Raw genomic sequence first — 21257 nt, forward strand, 5'->3', positions numbered from 1 at the left:
ACGCCCAAAATTACTTTCTCTTACGTCCTCTGACAGTTGCAGCCCTTCAAGTATTCTTCACTATTGGGTAATGGCGCCATCTGCAGGAGCAGGCTAGGTAGTGAAAACTACATTAAAAGCTTTTACTTAGACACACCTTAGGGGCTGTCCCTCTAGACATTACCCTCAGACACTCAGAGCTACTATTCAGTTTCTTGCTGCCTAGCTCAGGAGTAGGAACCCGGCTGGGACTCCTGTCTGTCTTTTTATTTTTTCTTTGAAAAATGTTTATTTTATTTTCCTCGCTCACTATCGCTAGCTAGTCAGGGGGATCCTCCTGGAAAACTACAAGCGACAGCCGGGCTGGGCTTCGCACTGGATAATATAGATCCTTATGGTACCCCAGCCTGGCCTATGAGCGTGCGCAGGTAGTGGTCTGCCCAGGCCTCGCCACGACGGTGTCCCGACGGATGGGGGCGAGCCTGCAGAGACATTTTCTTTGCCGGGACACATCAACCCTGGAATGTTCTGTGTTGCAGCGTCCCCTCTGGCTGACGGCACCCCCACTCAGGGTGGGAGATGACCCATATCGGAGCGGAGCCCGCGGTATGGTGAGTGATGCTACCTCCCATGTCCCTGGGACAGTCATCTGGGGGGGTGATGTGGGCCCACTCCATGGGGATGGCAGAGCTGCGGTCTCTGTGGTGTCCCCCCGGTCGGTCAGGACGGTCCCTACCTTCATGCTTCTTCTAGGGGCGCTCTATCGGCACCGATGCATGGTGGGGGGCGGGCTATTACCTTGGCCAGGGTTCCTGGGCTCCTGACTGTCGGCGCTGTTTTTCAGCCACCATTTTGGGTGTGGGCAAGCCTGGCTGCATCAAAGTGAGGGCAGCAGCCATTTTTGCTAACGTGCTTTTTGGATGTGGGCAGCCACATAGTAAGGACGGCGGCCATTTTCCTTGTGATTTTCCACATTACTTCTATTGTCATCCATTTATGTGTGGCTCAGGGCGCTGTTCGGCCTCTAGTGGATGATGTCACTTCCTCCGTCCATCTTTCAGTTGCTGCAGAGGATCGTGGAGAGCAGTCTATTTGTTTTATCTCTCTAGCACTATAAGAGGTCTTTATTGCTGTGGGCATTATTCTTTAGACACTTTAGACACTTTACTTGCACAGTTGTTTTAGCAATATAAAGGGGGTCTCTGGCGGCAGTGCGAGTTCACGGTGCGGACTGCAATCGCCGTTTTAAAGGGCCAGTGTCTTTTTTTATTTTTTTGTAAATCTGCCAAATGGAGTCCCAGGGTGACAATTTCCCCACAGATCTTGTTGGTGCATCCGGGACATCCGGATCACCTTCCCTAGCTTCCTTTTCTACAGCCATTGAAACGTTGGCGTCCAAAGTTGGTCTGATGAATGTCACAAGGTAATGTTCAAAAATGGCCGATGCCCTCTCAGTTTTCTGATTCAGAGCCTGATTTGGTTGCCACGGACACTGCCCTCCCTGAGGGTTCCCTGTCCGCACACTCAGACGGGTAGGAGTCATCCTCCATTGCAGCGCAGGAACATGCTTTAGCTGAAGCACTTGTTCGCTCTGTTAGGGAGACTTTGAACATTGATGATGAGCCCACCCTGTCAGGTAAGCGGGTTTCCTTCGGGTCCCGCAAAGCCCAGAAGTCATACTAGGTTTTCCCCTGCCCCGAAGAGTTTCTCGATACTGTGAATGAACAATGGCATCGTGTGAAGCATGTGCTGGCGGTGCCTAGGCGCATTCAACGCCGTTACCCCTTTGCGGATACAGTTTCCAATCGCTGGACGGTGTCCCCAAAAGTGGAGCACACTGTCTCCAGGTTGAATAAATCCACAATGGTGACCGTGGAAGACTCCCCGGTGTTTAAAGACCTGATGGATAGGGGCATGGAGTCACTTTCCCGCCATGTTTACTTGGTGGCTGGCTCACTCCTCAAGCCTGTGTGTGCTTCTGTGCTGGTTTCTCAGGCGGTTACGGAATGGATTAAGGTTTTTAAGCGCAATCTGGTGGCGGAGTCTGTTTCTCCGACTCTCATTGAGCTCACCGAAAAAAATGGCTCAGGCCATGGTGTACCTGTGTGACGTGGCCCTGGACGAGGCTCCTCTGGTCACACGATTGTCTGCGGTGGGAGTTGCACTCCGCTGCATGGTGTGAGTAAAGAGCTGATCGACAGACCATGCCTCAAAAAGGCAGTGTCAGATATCCCCTATTTGGGGGAACGCCTTTTTGGTGAATCATTGGATGAGATTGTCAAGGGCCTCACAGGGGGTAAGAGGTACCCTCCTGCCCCAATCCGCTAAGGGTAGAACAACCCGTGGGCTCCTTCCTTCAAGGCTCCTCAGGGGGGCCCTTTCGTGCCTCAGGGGCACAGGAAAAAGGGAAGCCCTTCAAAGCCCCTGGCGGTAACCAGAAGTCCTGGTCTGGTAAGCCCAAGGCCGGTCAGTCCGGTGCTGCGGCCCAGTTTTCTTCGCATTAATGGACGCCCTCATCCGTTTTCATGGGTGGAGGGATGTCTCCATTGCTTTCAGGAACCCTGGCTGTCCCTAATTCAGAACAAAAGGGTTCACAATCTGATTCGTTCAGGGTACAAGATCGAATTTCGATCTCGCCCCGTAGACAGGTTCTTTCCATCAAATCTCCGTCTGTCTCCCGATCGCTTAACGGATCTCCAGGGAGCAGTGCAAGACCTTCTTGCCCATGGCGTTATTATCCCGGTTCCAAAGCGGGAGAAATTTTGCGGGTTTTATTCAAACCTGTTCACAGTGCCCAGGAAAGAGGGCAAGGTTCGTCCGATCCTAGACCTCAAGTCGCTGAACCGCTTTGTGCAGGTGTCTCGGATGGAATCCATCCGGTCGGTGGTGGGGTCTTTACATCCAACGGTTCAGCCGCCCCAGGAGTTCGGGTGGACCATCAATTTCCAGAAGTCATCACTTACTCCGTCAGTACGTCTGCAGTATCTGGGAATTGTCCTGGACTCTGCTCATGCAAAGGTTTTTCTCCCGGAGGAAAAGCTCCAGACTTTACAGGGCGAGATCAGGTCCCTCAGGGACAACAATCTCTCCTCCCTGCGGACCTGCATGAGGCCCCTGGGGCTGATGGTTTCAGCTTTCGAGGCAATCCCTTTTGCCCAGTTTCACGCAAGGACTCTGCAAGCAGAGATTCTTGCCAAATGGAACAGGGATCCCCCCTGTCCTTGGACAGGATGATGTGTTTGAGCCGTCTCATGAGGACGGAGCTTTCATGGTGGCTTCTGTCACCCACTCTGAACCAGGACAAGTCCTTTCTGCCCCTGTTGTGGATGGTGATCACCACGGATGCCAGCTTAACAGGTGGGGTGGAGTACTGGACACCCTTTGTGCCCAGGGGACGTGGTCGTCGGAGGAATCCTTCTTGCCGAAAAATGTTCTGGAGCTCAGGGCAATAAAACTTTGCCTGCTACATTGGGCCACTCGGTTGCACGGTCGCCCGATTCGGGTTCAAACCGACAATGCCACGGCTGTGGCTTACATCAATCATCAAGGGGGCACTAGGAGTGTCCGGGTGGCCAAGAAAGTGGCCGAGATCCTGACTTGGGCCGAGGCACATGTTCCTGCTATCTCTGCTGTTCACATTCCCAGAGTGGAGAACTGGCAGGCGGACTATCTTAGTCGTCAGTCCTTGGATCAGGGGGAATGGTCCCTGCATCCGGAGGTGTTTCAGCTCCTGTGTGCCCGGTAGGGGACTCCGGACGTGGATCAGTTAGCATCTCCTCTCAACAAGAAGGTGGAAAGGTTCGTGGCCAGAGCTCCAGATCCTCTGGCAGACGCCACGGACACGTTGGTGGTGCCTTGGCACCGGTATCAGCTGATTTACGCCTTTCCCCCGATTCAACTGTTGCCCAGGTTCCTCCGCAGGTTAGCGTTGGAACAGGTACAAGTGATTCTGGTGGCCCCAGACTGGCCTCGTCGGTCTTGGTACGCAGACCTCGTCAAGATGGTCGTCGAGCCTTCCTGGCGGCTACCTCTGAGAGAAGAACTGCTGTCTCAGGGGCCGATCTTCCATCCTGCTTTACGGTCTCTGCTTTACGGTCTCTGGCTTTAACGGCATGGCGGTTGCAGGCCAGGTGTTGAGAGACAGAGGTCTCTCTGATGCTGTTATTCCTACCTTGCTGAGAGCTCAGAAGGCTACCTCCAGGATGATTTAGCATCGTACCTGGAAGGCGTACATTGCCTGGTGTGAGTCTCAAGGGTTGCATCCTTGCTCTTTTTTGGTGGCAAGGGTTTTGGCTTTCTTGCAGAAAGGTGTGGAACAATGTTTGGCGTTGGGCACGATTAAAGGTCAGGTGTCGGCCTTGGCCATTTTCTTCCAGCGTCCCTCGGCGACTAACTCCTTGATTCGCACCTTTATTCAGGTGGTCAGTCCTCTCGCTCCCCCGCAGAGGGCCCCTTTGCCTCCGTGGGATTTGAACATGGTTTTGCCCATTTTGCAACTACCTCCTTTTGAGAATTTCCGAGAAATACCTCTGCCTGTTTTGTCCCAGAAAGCTCGCAGAGTGTCTGAATTGGCGGCTCTGTCCTGCCGTTCGCCTTATCTGGTCATTCATCGGGATATGGTTGTTCTGTGACCTAAGGTGGTGTCGGCCTACCACCTTAATGAGGATAATATTTTGCCTTCGCTTTGTGCGAAGCCCAAGCATCCTAAGGAATTTGTCTTGCATTCCCTGGATGTGGTCCGGGCGATCAGGGATTACCTGTCGGCCACAGAATCTTTTCGGAAGTCTGATTCCCTGTTTGTCCTTCCTGAGGGACCTCGGAAGGGTATGGCTGCAACCATTTCTAAATGGATCAGACAGACTATTGTTCAGGCCTATTCACTCAAGGGTCAGATGCCTCCTTTCCCTGTGAGGGCACATTCTACTAGAGCTGTGAGTGCCTCTTGGGCTTTTCGCCATCAGGCTTCTGTGGCTCAAGTGTGCAAAGCAGCGACCTGGTCGTCTGTACACACTTTTACAAAATTCTACAAGATTGACGTCATAGCATCCTCGGATGTTTCCTTTGGCCGCAAAGTTTTACACGCTGCGGTTTTATGAAGAGACATGTTTTTTTTTCTCTTCCTGTGGTGAAATTTTGTTCTGGTGTTGGCTCCTGTTGAGTTTCTGTTACCCTGTTTGGCTCAATTTTTTTCTGGCCCTGTTGACACGTTGCCGTATTTGTTGGTTGCGTCTCTTCCCACCCCTCACATCTGCACTGCTTTGGGACATCTATGTAGTGAAGAATACTTGGAAGGGCTGCGACTGTCGGAGGACATAAGAGAAAATAGAATTTTTGTAAGAACTTACCGTAAAATTCTTTTCTCTGAGTCCTCTGACAGTCGCAGCCCCCGCCCCTCTAATTTGGGGTTAGTTGTTTTCCTGTACTGCTTGCTACGAAACTGAATAGTAGCTCTGAGTGTCTGAGGGTAATGTCTAGAGGGACAGCCCCTAAGGTGTGTCTAAGTAAAAGCTTTTAATGAAGTTTTCACTACCTAGCTTGCTCCTGCAGATGGCGCCATTACCCAATAGTGAAGAATACTTGGAAGGGCTGCGACTGTCAGAGGACTCAGAAAAAATTATTTTACGGTAAGTTCTTACAAAAATTCTATTTTCCCCATAGTGCCGTAGTTCTACCCATAGGGATTCTGCCTCCTCCTTAGTTCCATGCGTGATATCGTCCCTCATATTTACCTGCACATTGTTCTTGATATACAGGCATACCCCTCGCTCTTTTTCACCTTCTCTATCTCTGCGATATAGGGAATACTTCTGATTGGTCGCCAGCCAATCATGAGAGCTGTCAAACCAAGTCTCTGAAATTCCCACAAAATGAAAATCCTCCTCATAGCATTGGCCATACTTTTCTAGCATTGGCATACAAACCTCGTAATTTTGTCCAGTTGCATACTATATCCTCGTTCGTATGCACCTACCTTCCTTGGGTTTAGGATCTCTGGACACCCTACCGCTAATGCCACTATTAATGCCCGCTGAAACTTGCTCCCCGCTGGTTAATTCTACATCTGTACCCCCCTCCCCCAATCCCCTAGTTTTAAAGCCCCTCTAACTTTTTGGGCAACTTCTGCTTAATCTGGCTGGTCTCTGGTTGGTGGCCATGTTTGTGTAGCCCAATGTCACGGGGCCATTTTCCCCTAGTTCGAGAGACGCTGGAGACGGCCGAAGCCTCGTGGGGATGCCGCAGCTCCTCCTCTTCCTTCTCAGTTTCCTCTTACTTCTCAGTTTCCTCTTACTTCTCAGTTTCCTCTTACTTCTCAGTTTCCTCTTACTTCTCAGTTTCCTCTTCCTGTGCCCAGGACATATGAACTGAGAATGGCGTCCATGGTGATGCTGGGGTCTGAATTCTCGGCACTCCTCTGATCGGTATGGGGAGTCTTTGGGGGTCCCTGTTATCTCTCTCTCTGCTGATAGGTACTCTGAGCTCATAGGTACTCATGGAGGTGGCAGGTACCTCGGAAACCCCAGCTTCCCATGGTTGCACTGACAATGGTTCTGCAGTTCTTAGTGTCCTGGGTGGAAGTGGCGTGTGGGCAAAGGCCCAGAAGGAAGATTCCCCCGCCTTTCCTTGCTCAGTCTGTCTCATCTGATTCTGAGCCTGATGCCGCCCGGACGTGGCCCGTCCAGGGGGGCCTAATATCACACCCCCAGATCATCCGATAGTGAAGATGATTCCTCAATGGTCACAGCAGTGAATTAAAAAGCGCTGGTAGACGCACTTATCACTGCAGTGTGTGAGACTAAAGATGGAGGGTGCGGCTGATGTAGCCATGGACGTGGCTGCGTCATTTGGTACGCATAAGTCACCTCGCACTCCAAAGGTGTTTTCTTATGTGCCTTATTTTGACAGGTTTTCCTGTAATGGGAACAACCAAAACTACCCTTTATTGTCCCCAAACGTTTTGCTGTATGTTACCCTTTTGAGGAGTCACTTTTAAAAAAGTGGACTAGTCCACCAGTGGATGGACCCTCCTCTTTCCAGGTTGAAAAAAGCTACCATGATCTCAGTTGAGGAATCCCCGTCCTTTAAGGACCCGGCTGACAGGAAAGCAGAGGCTTTGGCACGTAGCATGTTTACTATGGCTGGTTCAACATTGCGGCCAGTCTTTGCCTCAGCCCTGGTGTCTCAAACCCTAACTGAATGGGCCAAGCTTTTGCGCCAGGGCCTGGGGGGTGAGCAGGTCCCCGCTGCCTATGTTGATTTAGTGGACCAGTTGGTCCATGGGCTGCAGTTTATTTGTGATGCAGCTTTGGATACAGCTCCTGTGCTGTCCAAACGTTGTTTCAGCGGCGGTGATTAGACGCCTGCTGTGGCTTACGAATTGGTCTGCAGACAAAGCCTCTAAGAAAGCTCTCATTGATCTGCCCTTTCAAGGCGATTGCCTGTTTGGGTCCACCCTGAATGACATCATTAAGGGCATCACGGGGGGGGGGGATACTTTCCTGCCATAGTCTAGGAAAGGGAAGGGGCCTCTTTTCAGATGGGGGCCCACCTTCTCAGCACAAAATTATTTTGTGCTTCTGGGACGGCGAATAAGAGAAATAGATCTTTGAAATCTTCCCCGGGAGGTTCCAAGCATCCTTGGTCTGGTAAACCTAGAACTAGCTTCTCCGGACCTGCAGAGAAGCCCCCTTCACCCATTATTGGGGTAGGGGGACATCTTCGCTGGTTTCTGGCCTCCTTGACCTCCTTCATGAGCGTCAAGGGGATCCACTAAATTATTCTTTTAGGGGTACCCAGAAAGGGGGCTAAAGGTTGTGCTTTTCAGGTTTTTTTAGGTCCTGAGTCTCCTTGTGCAGAATTAATTCCTGCAAGAGTTCAAGTGATGTCTGAACTACCTAAAGGTCCACCCTATCCCTATCTAAGGAATTGATTTGCCTAGGTCTGATTCTAATTCTGACCAGGGTGGTCCTTCCTCTGGACAAACTTCAGGAACCACAGGCCGTGATTTACCGGCTGCTGTCACACAGATAGTTCTCTCTCCCATTTTGCATACAAGTTCGAGTATGATGGTATCCACCTTCAAGACAGTTCTGTTTGCATAGTCCTACATGCAGCTCCTTTAGCAGGTTCGGCTCCACAGGAGGATATTGAGGTTCCTCTGGCAGACTTTGTAGGCAGAGGATCCAAGGGCATCCAAGGGCCACAGTAAGGCCAGTATCGTGCTTGGCTCAGGTTTCTTCCACAATTCCTGCGAGGAATCAAGGGCGAGGATCTTCCAATCAGTCTGGTGGCCATAAACGTCCCTTGGGGGCTTCCTCTCAGAGAAGACCAGTTGTCACAAGGGCTGATCTACCATCCTGCTTTACAGTCGCTGGTTTTTAATGGCTTAGCTTTTGAAAGCCAGGTACTGAGGGATAGAGGTCTGTCTGGATCAATGATCCCTACAATGGTAAAGGCAAAGAAGTTGTCTTCCAGCAAGATATACCATCGTACGTGGAAAGTGTACATTTCTTGGTGTGAGTCGATTGACGCTCATCCTCGATCCTTTTCTGTGGCTCAGATTATCAAGGGCCAGGTGTCTGCCCTGGCAATCTTCTTTCAGTAAACCTTAGCCACGCACTCTTTAGTTCGTTCCTTCATTCAGGGGGGTTCGACATGTGGGTCCACCTGTGAGGTCTCTTTTGCCATGGGATTTATATTTAGTACTTTCAGTTCTCCAGAAACCTATATATATATATATATATATATATATATACACAGGAGATTCCCTTGCTTACATTATCCCAGAAGGTGATGTTCTTGGTGGCTATTACCTCGGCCCTCATTGACGGCATTATCCTGTCGCAGTCCCTATTTAGTGGTCCTTAGGGATAAAGTGGTTCTTTGTCCCTGTCCATCATTCCTGCCCAAATTTGTCTCCATTTGACTTCCATTTGAATGAGAGCATTGTGTTGTCTTCCTTGTGTCCCAAGTCGGCTCATCCCAAGGAGTTTGCTTTGCATACCTTGGATGTGGTTCATGCCATTCAAGTGTATCTGGCAGCTACTGAGTCCTTTTGGGGGTAAGACTCTCTTTTTGTAGTTAAAGATAGTTTGGTATCTGCGGATGCTTTTTCTTTTGGCCGTAAAGTTTTGCAGGCTGCTGTTTGAGGGGCTGTTCCCTCTTGAGTCGTGTTTTTCTTTAAACTTTTATTTTTCAGGCGGGGCTCCTGTGTTTTGGTTAAGGGCTCTTATGTTTAGTCTTGGGTTTATTTTCCCCACCCCGTAATTTCCTTTTGACACTGTTTTTAGACGTCCCAGTAGTTATGATTTATAGAGCGCTGTGTCCGTCGATGAACGAAACCTAAAATGTGATTTTCGTACTACCTGTAAAATCCATTTTTATGAGTTTGATGGACACAGCACCCACCCCTCTATGGAGTTCTGTTACTTCTAATACTGCTTGCCACTAAACTAATTGCCTAGAGCAGGGGGGGGGGGGGGGGGGGTATATACCAAGCTGAGGTCTGCCCATGTGCGAAGCCAGGTGTTTTTTGTTCTGCCTAGTCCTGATTTATGGAGTGCTGTGTCCGTCGAACTCAGAGAAATGAATTTTACGGTAAGTACAAAAATCCCATTGTTCATTTATTTGCCATGCATGACAATCCCATTTCTCATGTATTTGTCATGCAGTCACATTGGCTTCCCAACAATTTGAATAGAGGAGTGAAAGAAGAGAAAGAGTAACATTCTTGTCCTCCAAGGTGAAAATAGCCCAACATAATAGAATTTCATATTGACTTTTTGTCTTTTTTTTTTTTTTATTATTTATGAAGCATCTTTCCATATAAAAAGTCTAAACTCTGACCCAAATAAAAATTACATATATTATGCATTCTGTCATTATAATTAGCATAATCTCCATGACAAAAAGTTTTATTAACCATTCATTAACTTTCCCTCCTTAGGACATACCTGTATGTCTTGGGATGGGAGTGGTGATATCTGGGTCATGGCTTCAGCCATGATCCAGGTATAATTTTTTTAGCCAGCGACTCCTTATACAATGTAAAAGTAATCCAAGCGGCTATACAGCCGCCTAATCACTTTTACAGGTTGCAAAAAGGGGTCCTTCCACTGACGCCCACTACCTTTTGCCAAGCGACCCGGTAGCAATGTGACCAGAAGCGATGAGGATTTTGTCACTCCTGGTTTTGGTTTGTATGTTTACATGCAACATATCTGATCAAACCATTTTTCTCTGTCGCTCATTGACAGACGTAGTCTTCTTGATTCACAAGAACTGGGTTATGCTGCCCTCTACAGGAGTAGGACTAGGCAGAAAGAAAAAACGTTCTGGCTCCACCCTAGGGGCAGTCCCAGAGGGTATATCCTCTTCCTGTCTGCTACAGAGAATCAGTTTTTTTCTGTCTAGTCAGGAGTAAGGACCTAAGTTCCTTGCTGGGATCTTTTTGGTCCTGGCAAGATTTTTTCTTTAGAAAAAATATTTTTTAGGTAGTTTTCTCCAGTGTTTTTTTCCTGTGAGATCTTCAAGCAAAAACGCCGGACTGGGCGACACTAGTGGTCACCCCAGCCGGCCTACGAGCGCGCGCAGACCATTGCATTGCGCTTGGTCGGCCGCGACACATTCAAGTAAGTATGCGGGGCCGGGCAACGGGCTGGATGTTGAGATCCAGTGGTCACCCCGGTTTCTGCCTATGAGCGCGTGCAGACCAGAGCTCCGCGCTGGGTCGGCCGCGACGGAGTCCCATTGGAGGGACTGACCTTGCGAGTTAAAAGTCTCGCTTGGACGCCAGGAACCACAGAGTCGAGGCGTCCGGAGTGGTCCACAACCCCCCACCCCGGTGGAGAGGGTATTGTGAAGAGAGGGTGCCTGTCGGTTCGGTATGGTGAGTAAACGTTCCCTTTTTTCCTTGTTATGAGGCAGTATGAATTATGGGCCCCTCCATACATGGTCAGTATCTGTCTGACACTAAAAGTCCCCCTTGTAAATACAGCATGTGTTTGGTGGGAAGTGGACTTGGTTTGAGAGCTAACACTCTACCCAGCAGACTGTAGTATTACAGCAGACATAGGAGGTATAATCCTACCTTAATTGTAGTGTACCTCCTGCAGATCGATAAACCGCCACTTAGCAGAGATGCAGGTGGATTTGCTGGGAAAAACGATTTCGGCGGTCCGCCGCCATTTTGCCGTAGACCAGGTGCATGTATGTCCTCAGGTCACGCCGGCCGCCATGTTTTTTGGAGTCTATTGTCTCCTGTATGGGGGCGGCCATGTTTGATGAGCCCAGCTACCTCGTGGAGAGCTGGGAACGCCGGAAGGCGTACACAGGGGGCGGAGCCACGTCCTTCTACCCGGGAAAACGAACACAGCTCTTTCCAGTCTGTAAAAGACATACGCTGACTGCAGTTGGTTGGAAACTTCTCTGCATCGGGTGGTGAGCCTTGGGGGTCCCTCTCTCTCTCTGTGGGGATCGAGAAGCAGGTACTCTGAGGGGCGCTATTGCGCTAGGGGGAGACACATAAAAAAAAAAAAAAAAAGAAAGTTTTTTGTTTTTTCTGGCAGAGGTGTCCTGAATTAACATGGACCCTGCCACTCATGTATCTCCACCGGATCCCCTCGAGGTGTCTGCAGGATCCTCCAGCACCCCACTGATGGTTGAATCATTGTCAGCTATTATGGAAACTTTTGTGTCCCGGGTGGAAGTGGCTTGTCATTGACAGGGCGCAAGAAAGCGACCCCCGCCTAACCCCTTATTATCTGAAACCTCGGATTCAGACTCTGAGCCTATTTCTGCAGTTGCAGGTACTTCATCTGGGATTGGTGTCTCGGGTACTGTCTCTTCAGACAGTGAGGAGGATGTTTCGGCATCAGCCATTGCCCGAGAGGAAGCGTTGGTAAACGCACTCATTGTATCTGTTCAAGAAACCTTAAGATTACAGGGTATTCCGTCGGAAATAGCTGAAACTGTAATCCCTTTTGGGACTAAAAAACGCATGAAAATGGCGAAGGTTTTTCCATTGCCCAAATGTTTTTGGCAATCCAATCAAAGAGGAATGGGAGTCTGCCAAAACGCACCTCTGCTATTTCTAAACGCATTAACTGGCGTTATCCGTTGAGGAAACCCTCATTAAGAAATGGACAGAACCACCTGGGGTGGATTCACCAATTGCTAGATTGAATAAAGCCACGGTTATTCCTTTAGAAGACGCTCCGTCTTTTAAAGATCCAGTGGATCGCAAGATAGAAGCTATGTCTCGCACCTTGTTTTCCTTGATTGGATCAGCTTTCAGACCAATAATTGCTATTGGTCTGGTTTCGCAGACTGTAACTGAATGGACCAAGTGGTTACGCCGGGACTTAGAAGAGGTCCCTCAGGCGGTATCAGATTTGTTGGAACAAATGATACAGGGGTTACAGTTTGTGTGTGATGCGGCGTTAGACGCCACTCCATTATTGGCGCGAGCATCAGTTTCAGCAGTGGTTCTCAGGCGTACACTGTGGCTAAAAGGTTGGTTAGCCGACCAAGGTTCCAAAAAAGCATTAGCTAATATCCCCTTTTTAGGAGAGCGTCTATTTGGAGCCAACTTAGATGAGATCATTAAGGATCTCACGGGTGGAAAGAGCACCTTTTTACCGCAAGATGTTAAGGGTAAAGGAACTCGTCAAAGACGAGGGCCTTCTTTCTCTGCTCACAAAAAAGTTTTTTCGTCCCGCGGGTGAAAAAATTAAGTCCTCCAAAGCTCCTTCAGGAGGCTTCAGGGGACGTTGGTCGGGCAAGCAAAAGCCCGCCCCCTCCAGACCTGAAGATAAATCGTCCAAAGCCTGAAGGTGCGCCCCCACCCATAATTGGGGTGGGGGGACGTCTTCGCCGGTTCCCGGATCCATGGCTTTCCAGAATCCCGGACAAGTGGGTTTGCGAAGTCATAAGGTCAGGGTACAAGATCGAGTTTCGATCTCTCCCACCGGCGCGATTCTTCCCTTCCAATATCAGACTATCCCCGGATCGTTTAGAAGATCTGCGGAGAGCAGTCACGGATTTACTACAACAAGGAGTGGTAGTCCACGTTCCTTGGACAGAACGTTTTCAAGGGTTTTATTCAAACCTATTTACAATACCCAGGAAAGAGGGCAAAGTGCGTCCAATTCTGGACTTAAGGGCACTCAATTCCTTTCTCGACATAAGGAAATTCAAGATGGAATCCATTCGCACAGTAGCAGCCTTCCTGCATCCAGGGGATGTCCTAGCGTCCATAGACATCAAGGACGCCTATCTTCACATTCCCATTTTTCGCAGGATATCAGCGGTTTCTACGCTTTTCCGTAGAAGAGAACCACTATCAGTTTGTGGCGTTACCTTTCGGTTTCGCCACGGCTCCTCGGGTCTTCACGAAGGTGTTGGCCCCAATGTTGGCACTACTGCGCCAAAGAGGCATATCGATTCTAGGTTACCTAGACGATCTCCTGCTTCATGCAGAGTCTCCTCAGACCCTGCTACAAAACATAGAAATTACTATAATTTCTTTACAGGAATTCGGGTGGCTGGTGAACCAGCAAAAGTCATTTCTGGTTCCCACCCAGAGGCTCGAATATCTGGGTCTAATTCTAGACACAGTCAGGACAAGAGTTTTCCTTCCGGTAGGGAAACTCCGAAAGATTCAATCAGCAGTCCAGTTGTTACTATCCAACAGCTGGTCTTCCCTTCGGACTTGCATGAGGGTTCTGGGGTTGATGGTGGCTTCCTTCGAAGCAGTCCCATTTGCCCAGTCCCATACCCGAATTCTTCAGCAAGAGATTCTTCTCAGATGGAATCGGAATCCGGAGTCCCTGGACTATCGGATCCAATTGAGCAAACAGACCAGAGAGTCTCTGGTCTGGTGGCTTCGGTCTCCGATGCTCAGCCAGGGAAAGTCATTTCTGCCAATATATTGGACGATAGTGACCACGGATGCCAGCCTATCCGGATGGGGAGGAATTCTCGGTCAGTTATCCGTTCAGGGACTTTGGTCCCCGGAAGAATCCAGGTTACCGATAAATGTATTGGAACTGAGAGCGATCAGACTTTGTCTGATTCACTGGACCGAGCAGCTCCAGGGCAGCCCGGTTCGGATCCAGTTGGACAACGCCACGGCCGTGGCTTATGTCAATCACCAGGGGGGCACCAAGAGTGTCCGAGCGGCCAAAGAAGTGGCTTGCATTCTTCGCTGGGCGGAACGATTTGTTCCAGCTATCTCTGCGGTGTTCATTCCGGGGGTGGAAAATTGGCAGGCAGATTATCTCAGCCGTCACACTCCGGATCAGGGGGAATGGTCCCTCCATCCAGAAGTTTTCCACCAGTTGTGCCTACGTTGGGGCACCCCGGATGTGGATCTGTTGGCATCACGATTCAACAAGAAAAGTACAGAGATTCGTGGCTCGCTCTCGCGATCCTCTAGCAGAGACCGCAGACGCACTGGTCACCCCGTGGGGGGCAATACCAGCTAATGTATGCCTTCCCTCCTCTTGGGTTACTGCCAAGACTTCTTCGCAGGATAGAGGAGGAAGGAAGTCCAGTAATCCTGGCAGCTCCGGACTGGCCTCGTCGAGCTTGATACGCCGACTTGGTCAGACTGGTGGCGGACGTCCCGTGGAGACTTCCTCTCAGGGAGGATCTACTGTCTCAGGGACCGATCTTCCATCCTGCTTTACGATCGCTGGTTTTAAACGGCCTGGTTATTGAGACCCAGGTGCTGAAGGACAAGGGATTGTCAGCTTCAGTTATTCCTACTCTAGTTAAAACAAGGAAAGCGACTTCCAGAAAGATTTATCATCGTACATGGAAGTCTTATATTGTGTGGTGTGAATCCCTTGGGTTCCATCTACATCTTTATTCGGTAGCCCGAATATTGGCTTTTCTGCAACAGGGAGTTGAGCAGAAGCTGGCCTTGAGTGTTATCAAGGGTCTGGTTTCAGCATTTGCTATCTTCTTTCAGAAGCCTTTGTCTACTCATTCCTTGGTGCGGAATTTCATCCAGGGGGTGCGACACCTGGCTCCGCCAGTGCACGCGCCGTTACCATCCTGGGATCTTAATTTGGTGCTGTCGGTTCTTCAGACACCTCCCTTTGAAAATATCAGGGAGATTCCCTTGCTTACTTTATCCCAGAAGGTGGTCTTCTTGGTGGCTATCACTTCTGCACGCAGGGTGTCAGAACTGGCTGCATTATCCTGTTGTTCCCCAGATCTGGTGGTTCATAGGGATAAGGTTGTTCTTCATCCGAATCCATCCTTCCTTCCTAAGGTGGTTTCAAAGTTTCATTGAATGAGGACAGTGTATTGTCCTTCCTATGTCCTTAGCCCAATCATCCTCGAGAATTTGCATGGCATTCCTTGGATGTAGTTCGGGCGATCAGGATATATTTGAATACTACGGATTCAATTTGTAAGACGGATTCACAGTTTGTGATCACGGATGGCCCTAAGAAGGGGTTGCCTGTTCTGCTGCGACCATCTTTAGATGGATCAGACAGACGGTGGTATAGGCTTATTTTATCTAAGGGTCGGGATCCCCCGTTCCCTGTTAAGGCGCATTCTACTCGGGCGCTTAGAGTTTCCTGGACCCTCCGCCATCAGGCGTCAGTGGTTCAGGTTTTTCAAGGCGACTGTTTAGTCGTCGGTTCATACCTTTACAATATTGTATAAGGTTTATGTGATGGCATCGTCAGATGCCTCTTCTGGCCGCAAGGTTCCTGCAGGCCACTGTTTGAGGAGACTGTTGGTCTACCTCGAGGATTTGTGGGGTAGGTCTCATCTGTTTACTCGATGAGTCCTTTGATACTTCTGGTTGGCTCCGGTTGGGCCTTCTAGTTTGGATTTTGATTTCGGTCAATCCCACCCCTCATTTGTGGCACTGCTTCTGGACGTCCCAGTTCTTGTGAATCAAGAAGACTACGTCTGTCAATGAGCGACAGAGAAAATCGGATTTTTGTAAGATCTTACCGTAAAATCCTTTTCTCTTAAGCTCATTGACAGACGTAGTACCCGCCCCTCTATCATTGAGTTGGGTTGGGTTAAATTCTCTGTTGCTGCTTTGGGACAGAACTGATTCTCTGTAGCAGACAGGAAGAGGATATACCCTCTGGGACTGCCCCTAGGGTGGAGCCAGAACGTTTTTTCTTTCTGCCTAGTCCTACTCCTGTAGAGGGCAGCATAACCCAGTTCTTGTGAATCAAGAAGACTACGTCTGTCAATGAGCTTAAGAGAAAAGGATTTTACGGTAAGATCTTACAAAAATCCGATTTTAGTATGATTAGATGCTCTGGAGGCCAGGAGAGAGTTATGGGGTCTAATAAGATTACAGATCTCTCCATAAAGAGGAACTGTCACAGCCCATACTATCCCAAGGGATGTTTTTCATTCATGTGATAGCAATAAAGTTCAGTTAAAAAAAAAATAAAGGTACAGTGTCCAAAAAAAAAAAAAAATGTAACCCTTAGGCTCTGACAGTGCACAAATCTGCAGCCTCTCGGCGGATGGGCCTTTGCGCAGAGCAACCGCATATTTGCGTACCATTTAGCAGAAACAGCGGTGCCAAGAGCGCGCTCCCTGCATGCTTCTGGCACAGTTACCAGCGGCTAATGGAAAGCTTCCGATCATGTGATCGCCGTGACAGCCAATCAAGGCAGTCACATGAGCATAAGTGCAAGGACCTTTCCATTTCGTGACCCACTAACCGCTTTGGGGTAACCTGTAGTGTCCTAGATGCCCTGACATGGATGGCCTGGATCACTGTACCCTGGCAGTTAACTTTCCTTGGAGTTTTCTTTAGGTCCCTCAGAAGTGGCTTCCTCCTCCATTATGAGCAAATCCTCTGCCATGTTAATGGGTTCAGAACGTAGGGAACACAACTGTATTTCTACTTCTCTCCCGAAGAATCTCTCCTGGATTTCCTTCAGCTTCTGCTACTTTAGCTGACATAACTCTCAAGCTTAAGGATACCAGTCAGTGTTTATTGATGTAATATACACATTTCTTGACTTTGAGCAGTCTACATTTGCATTCATTTTATTGGTTTGGATTCCCTTGAGAGTCCCTAACCTGTAAAAACATTTGCAGTGCATTTTTTTATTGCAACCGGTTTTGTATGGTGACTGACCTAATCCAGACAAGCTATTGCTTCTGCCAAGCATTTTGCTCAGAAATATCCCATTGAGAAGGAACTTACCAAAAAGCAGACTATTATCATTGAAGGTCCAGCCACTGATGGTTTTTATTGGGAGCATTCCAGTGTTTAAGGATCCTGTGGATTGGAATCCCTTTTCATAGCTTTATTCTCACTGATGTGAACGTATCACGTACCTGATCAGAGGCCGAGGTGCTGAGAGAGCTTCCCTTGTGGCTAAGTGCAAGGCACCCCTGGAGGTGGAGACGGAATGCTGTGCCCAAATGAACAGGGGTCGCCGGCTGCGGCAAGCTCCGGTGAAGAGGTGACTGCAGTAGTAGACACGCAGTGCTTGCTGAAATGCAGGTTGCCTTGAAGGTGACCGGAGGAGGTAGCCAGGTGTGCGACAAGAGCGAGGTCAAGGTCAAGCCAAGGGATCAGACACAGTTCATCAAGCAGTAGAGGAGTCTGAAGGAGCAAGCTAGGGATCATACACGGGAACAGCAGACTGGAGCAGAGTAGGTAAACAAGCCGGTGGTCGGAGCCAGGAGGAGAGACAAGACAGATGAGACAAGCCGGGTTGGTAACAGATAATCCAAGTAAACAGGAAGCTGAAGATCATCCAGCAACTAATGGCTGGAGCAGGCTGGTTTAAATAGGCTACTGGGTGTCGCTGCATTAGTGTAGGCGGCAGATCCAGCTCTCTTGTGGGAAGTTCCCTGACAGAACGTGTTTTGGCACACGTTTGTTTGTTTGTTTGTTTGTTTTTTCCAGCGCTGGATTCTTCTGGTGAAGTGTGGTGGGAAAGAAGGGAAATAAAGGTAGCTTTGAGCAAGAGCAGAGGCACACATACCCCTGTTTAGGATGGATGTTCTGGATAGGACCTGTATATCTGGCCAATTTTCTGTGCATCATGTTGCGTGACCCGTCATCCTATCATTGTTATGTGAATGAGCCATAAAATGGAAACCGTTATCGGTATCAATAGGTAAAGGGGTACGTTTTTAAGAGAAACTATTATTTTGCACTGAATAGGTTTAAAAATAATCTCTCATTCCATATAAAGTAGTGTTAGTTTATATTTACCACTGAATTCGCCACAGTTCTTTAGCCAATCTAGTAAGACATTTTTCAGTTTCAAATACAAGCATGTACAAAAAAAATACTTAACCACTTACCGACTGCCGCACGACTATTTACGTCGGCAGTCAGCCCCTCACAGGCAAACTGACGTAGGGGTACGCGCTCCCGCTCGGTCACGGACCCACCCCCCCCCCCCCGCGCGCGCGCATAGCACTGATTACTGTAGTAATGTCACTGGTAACCCCAAAAGTGTCAAAAATGTCAGTCAAGGGTCCAATCTGTCCGCCGCAATGTCGCAGTACCTCAAAAAAAATCGCAGATCGCCGCCATTACGCGTTACAAAAAAACAACAAAAATGACAAAAATCTTTCCCTTAGTTAGTAAACGCAATAACTTTTGTGCAAACCAATCAAAATACGCTTTTTGCGATTTTATTTTTACCAAACATATGTAGCATAAAACAAATTGGCCTAAAATGTTAAATTTTCATTTTTAAATTTTTTTGGGGAATTTCATGTAAAAAAAATGTGAAAAATATTGTTATTTTTGCAAAATTGACGCTCTTTTTTTTGTTTATAGCGCAAAAAGTAAAAATCGCATAGGTGATCAAATACCACCAAAAGAAAGATCTGTTTGTGGGAAAAAAAGGACGTCAAATTCGTTTAGGTACAGCGTCGCACGACCGCACAATTGTCCGTTAAAGTCACGCAGTGCCGAATCGCAAAATAGGCCCTGGTCAGGAAGGGGGTAAAATCTTCCGGGGCTTAAGTGGTTAAACCCACATATTCAAATAAATAGGCTAAGCAGCTTCATTTAGGTGAGAGTGCAGATTATGAGTTTTTAAAGTTAAACTGTCATGGCTTGAGGCCCTTCATTTTTATTTTGCTTGCTTTTTTTATGTACACATGGTCTCAGAAGTATCCCAGTTTACACAATTTTGCCAATTGTTTTTTGATTCTCCTGTTCTATTCGGGAAACATACAATTCCGTATGTTTTAGTTGGCTATCAAAGTGATCACAGTCATTTTCTCTTATTTTTCAGCTACTTACACCGATTTGATAGTGAGTTAGAACAAATTGAACTGCACAACAGCATCAAAGGTAGACAAGCAAGGCAGCATGGCTCCCGGGAGACTGTCATTAAACAGACCATAGAGCGTGAAAGAAGACAGTACAATGGATATGGAATGGGTACGATTTATACAATGCTTTTTTTTTTTCTTGTTCTTTTCACAGCAGTGTAACAGCCATATCAATGATGTTCATAAGTGTTGGGTTACTGTTATGCATGAAACTTTAAATGCAGTTTTAAAGGGGAAATGTCTTACTTTTTTTTTTTTAAGCAGAAATCTGTAATAAGCCTTCATTCACTGACACATACAGTCATATCCAAAAATATTGGAGCCCTTGCATTTGTCAGAAAATGCACCACTTTGCCTAGAAAATTGTTGCAGTTACACATTTTTTTAAGCATTCTCATGTATATTTCTTTTGTTTGTATTGGTATAAAACAAAAAAGCCAAATCTGACTTTTGGCATATTGGCACCCTCAAATTAATATTTGGTAGCATATTCCTTGGACAAATAACTGAAAATGTTTCCTGTAACCAGTGAGTTTCTTACACCTCTCTACTGGAATTTTGGGACACTTTTATTTCGCCAACTGCTCCAGGTATCTCATTGGAAGGGTTCCTTTTCCCAACTGCAGTTTTGAGATATCGCCACGGGTACTCTGTAGGGTTTAGATCTGGACTCCTTGCTGGCCAGTTCAGTACCCTCAAGCGCTTTGTCTTAAACCATTTCTGGGTGATTTTTGACGTGTGCATTGGGTCATTGTCCTGCTGTAAGACCCATGACCTCTGACAGAGACCCAACTTTCTGACACTGGGCCCTACATTGCACCCCAGAATTCTTTGGTAGTCTTCAGATTTCATAATGTCATGAACAAGGTCAAGACATGTAGTGTCTGAGGCAGCAAAGTAACCCCAAAACATCAGTGAACCTCCACCATGTTTGACTGTAGGGTCTGTAGGCTTTTCTTTAAAGGCCCCGTTTCTTTTTCTAAAAACAGTAGCATGATGGACTTTGCCAAAAAACTGTAATTTTGTTGCGTCCTCAGCACATTCTTTCAAAAGGATTTTGGCTTCCTCAGGTACGTTTTGGCAAACTCTTTGATCAATTTTTCTCTTCCATCCATGTCCTGGGAGATTAGCTACAGTGCAATGGGCTGTAAACATCTTGACAATGTTGTGAACGGTGGACACATGAACATTAACATTTCTGGAGATGGACCTAGTTACATAGGATGAAAAAAAGACACAAGTCCATCTGGCTAAACCAATAAAAAACAAAAAACAGTAAAGAAAACACAACCATGCAATCCCATATACACAATCCTATACCTGCAGTTGATCAATAGGAAGGCGAAAATACTCCAGCAAAGCATGATCCAATTTGTTACAGCAGGAAAAAGATTCCTTCCTGATCCCCCGAGAGGCAATCGGATATTCCCTGGATAAACTTTTACTTATAAATATTAGTACCCAGTTATATGATTTACACCTAAGAAAGAATCCAGGCTTTTTTTTTTTTTTTTTTAAGTAATCTAGTAAGCTGGCCAGAACCACCTCTGGAGGGAGTCTATTTCACATTTTCACAGCTCTTACTGTGAAGAAACTTTTCCGTATATGGGGACAAAAATCTCTTTTCCTTTAGACTAAAAGAGTGCCCCCCTTGCCCTCTGTGATTACCTTAAATTGAATAACTCAACACCAAGTTCACTAAATGGATAGACCCCTTGTGTATTTATACATGTTGCTCATATCCCCCCCTTAATCTCCTCTTCTCAAGAGCGTATAAATTCAGTCCCTCTAATCTTTCCTCATAGCTGAGCTCCTCCATGCCTCTTATCAGTTCTTTTGCCCTTCTCTGCACTTTCTCCAGTTCCCCGATCTCCTTTTTGAGAACTGGTGCTCAAAACTGAACTGCATATTCCAGACGAGGTCTTTGCTTGCTTTGGAAACTGCTTGGCATTGCATGCTATTATTAAGCCTATGAT

General features: G+C 47.7%; 1 protein-coding gene across 1 annotated transcript in view; it reads left to right on the forward strand.

Moving 5' to 3' along the window:
* TMA16 (translation machinery associated 16 homolog) overlaps positions 1-21257 on the forward strand; it is a gene marked incomplete at its 5' end in the record, with an annotated part of 113646 nt that overhangs the window by 45909 nt on the left and 46480 nt on the right. The window contains one exon of the mRNA XM_082249123.1: positions 19242-19390. Within this exon, the coding sequence (XP_082105249.1) occupies positions 19242-19390 (149 nt within the window). The remainder of the gene's footprint in view (positions 1-19241; positions 19391-21257) is intronic.

The sequence above is a fragment of the Pelophylax lessonae genome (genome assembly GCF_965119305.1).
Source record: "Pelophylax lessonae genome assembly, chromosome: 1".
NCBI lineage: Eukaryota > Metazoa > Chordata > Amphibia > Anura > Ranidae > Pelophylax > Pelophylax lessonae.